This window comes from Epinephelus lanceolatus, chromosome 16 (assembly GCF_041903045.1).
Source record: "Epinephelus lanceolatus isolate andai-2023 chromosome 16, ASM4190304v1, whole genome shotgun sequence".
Lineage (NCBI taxonomy): Eukaryota > Metazoa > Chordata > Actinopteri > Perciformes > Serranidae > Epinephelus > Epinephelus lanceolatus.
Genome location: NC_135749.1, coordinates 1,277,600 through 1,279,789, shown reverse-complemented (window position 1 = coordinate 1,279,789; position 2,190 = coordinate 1,277,600). Strand labels below are relative to the sequence as shown.

Below are 2,190 nucleotides of genomic sequence, written 5' to 3'. Positions count from 1 at the left end.
TCACTTGTTTTCATCTTTATTATTATCAAAGTGCCTGAATGATTTTCTCTTCATAGTAACAGTAACTTTATTAAATCCAGAGGAAAAATAAGATGATAAAGATCCTGTAAGTTCTCTGTGATGAATTCAGAAAGAAAGTTTCAGAATATATGATATAGGTCTATTTTTACTGAACATTTTAAGAGTTCATAAACTCAGACAAAACTCCTCATTATTGTTTGATTAGTACAAACAGTGATGGTAGTAGTATAAGTCCATCATCTGTTGTCACAATGGATATGAATGCCTTCATGACTGTAAAACTTATTCTGCTATAGTCATCACAGATTTGTCTGTAATAATAAACCTTTGGAACAAAACCCATGGTAGGAACATTTCAATGATACATCATCCAATCAGCTCTCATTACTGAAATGTCTTTATAGTAAGGACTGTAATATTGTAATTACTTCAGGTGTCTCCAAAAAACATGCATTATTATTTGAATTAATCTACAAAAGTCAGAAAAGTGTTTGTTAAATCTGAAATAAATAGCAGTATATCGTCTGCATAGAGAGAAATAAAATGAGTTTGATCTACAAATTTAAACTGGGAAATATTTACATCCTGTTTCTGCTGAAGAACCACAAAGAGAAATAAAGAGATGACAAAAGGACAGAATTTAAATGTGACTGATTGACATTTTTCGTAAAGTGTTTTTGGTTTTAAATATAAAATACGTGTTTTAACTGGAATACAAAACACAGAATGTTTGAAATATGTTATACACATAATTATTCATTTCACAAAATGAAAAAAAAGATGTTAAATTATGTAATTTAGAGCCCATGAAAAATTATAAGATTTAAAATAAATAAAATTGACAGTTTTAGTGTTCATGTGTTATCATACTCTATGAATTAAACTTATCAAAGGATTGAAATTATTCTTCAACAGAGTTTAGCTTTGATGTGCAGCAGAATGTTAAAACCCTGAATAAATAAAATATACATAGTGTTTTATATACAGTATATTTAGATTATAAATGTTGTAAGTGAATTTTTCTTAACTACATTTTTTTGTTCTGAGTAAAACTTGTGTTGTTTTAGTTTCAGTGCAGCTGTTGAATCAGATCAGTTCCTCTCCAGCTGAGGGAGGTTTTTGTACGACGTTGTATCACTGTGTGAACGGTGTGCTGTAACTCTGCTGACAGTAGTAAACTCCTGAATCTTCAGCCTGAACTCCTCTGATGGTCAGAGTGAAGTCAGTCCCAGATCCACTTCCACTAAAACGATCTGAAACTCCAGACTGACGATTTGTAGCTTGATAAATCAGGAGTTTAGGAGCTTCTCCAGGTTTCTGAAGGTACCAGTGGAGGTAGATACTAACACTAGAACTGGCTGAACACCTGATGGAGACAGTTTGTCCTGGAGCAACAGACTGAGATCCAGGAGACTGAGTCAGGATGATTTCTCCTGATGAATCTGAAAACATGAGAAAGAGGAGAAGGGTTATTGAGACAGATCCAGCTTGGAGAAAGATGATCAACATCCAAACAGAAGAGTCTCATTTCTTTAACATGGAGAATAGATGGAAGAAGGTAAATGCTGCTTGTTTCAGTGTTTCTCCATCAGAGCAGAACATCATTGTGGTGAACCTGGTTGCATCCTGAAGCAAAGTTTTCAGACAGAAGAGAGTCTCACCCTGAACAAGGAGCCCCAGGGTGGCCAGCAGTAGAATCAGTGACATCATCATTGTGCTGCCAGCGTGTCAGTGGCTGTGAAAGGCCTGGACAGCCACTGATCAACACTGGCCTCTTAACGGCTGGGAGCAGAGAGGCAGGACACATATGCAAACACACAGAGTCAGTCAACTGGAGCTGTCCTCAACATATCAGGCTGTTTCCTCTTCACTGCTGGGACAGCTGTCGTTGTAGAATAATAGCAAATTTAGTGTTTTTAAATGATGAAAAACTTTCCTTTTTTGCCTTGTTAAAAAACTATTTCTTTTGCAGATCTTGCCAATAAGGCAACATGAAAACAGCATTAATTCAGTGAATACAGACAACATAAATTAGCCAAGACAATTTTTTACACACTTAACTAAAAATTACAAAAATTACTGTGCTTAAAGTTTACCAGAAATTGAAATTGAAAAACTAGTTGTTGTTAATACCGCTTAAATTCCCCTCTCGTTGGTTTAAAGAAATTA

At 34.8% G+C, this 2,190-nt stretch overlaps 2 gene segments (V, D, J or C); one reads left to right on the top strand and one right to left on the bottom strand.

Annotated features, from left to right (window-relative positions):
- Positions 1 to 1,841, bottom strand: part of LOC117263683 (Ig kappa chain V-III region MOPC 63-like) — a 40,175-nt gene extending 38,334 nt beyond the window's left edge. Inside the window, 2 exon segments of the V gene segment in view lie at positions 1,169 to 1,463; positions 1,683 to 1,841. Of these exon segments, the coding sequence occupies positions 1,169 to 1,463; positions 1,683 to 1,734 (347 nt within the window).
- Positions 1 to 2,190, top strand: part of LOC117263966 (Ig kappa chain V-III region PC 3741/TEPC 111-like) — a 47,997-nt gene that overhangs the window by 40,203 nt on the left and 5,604 nt on the right.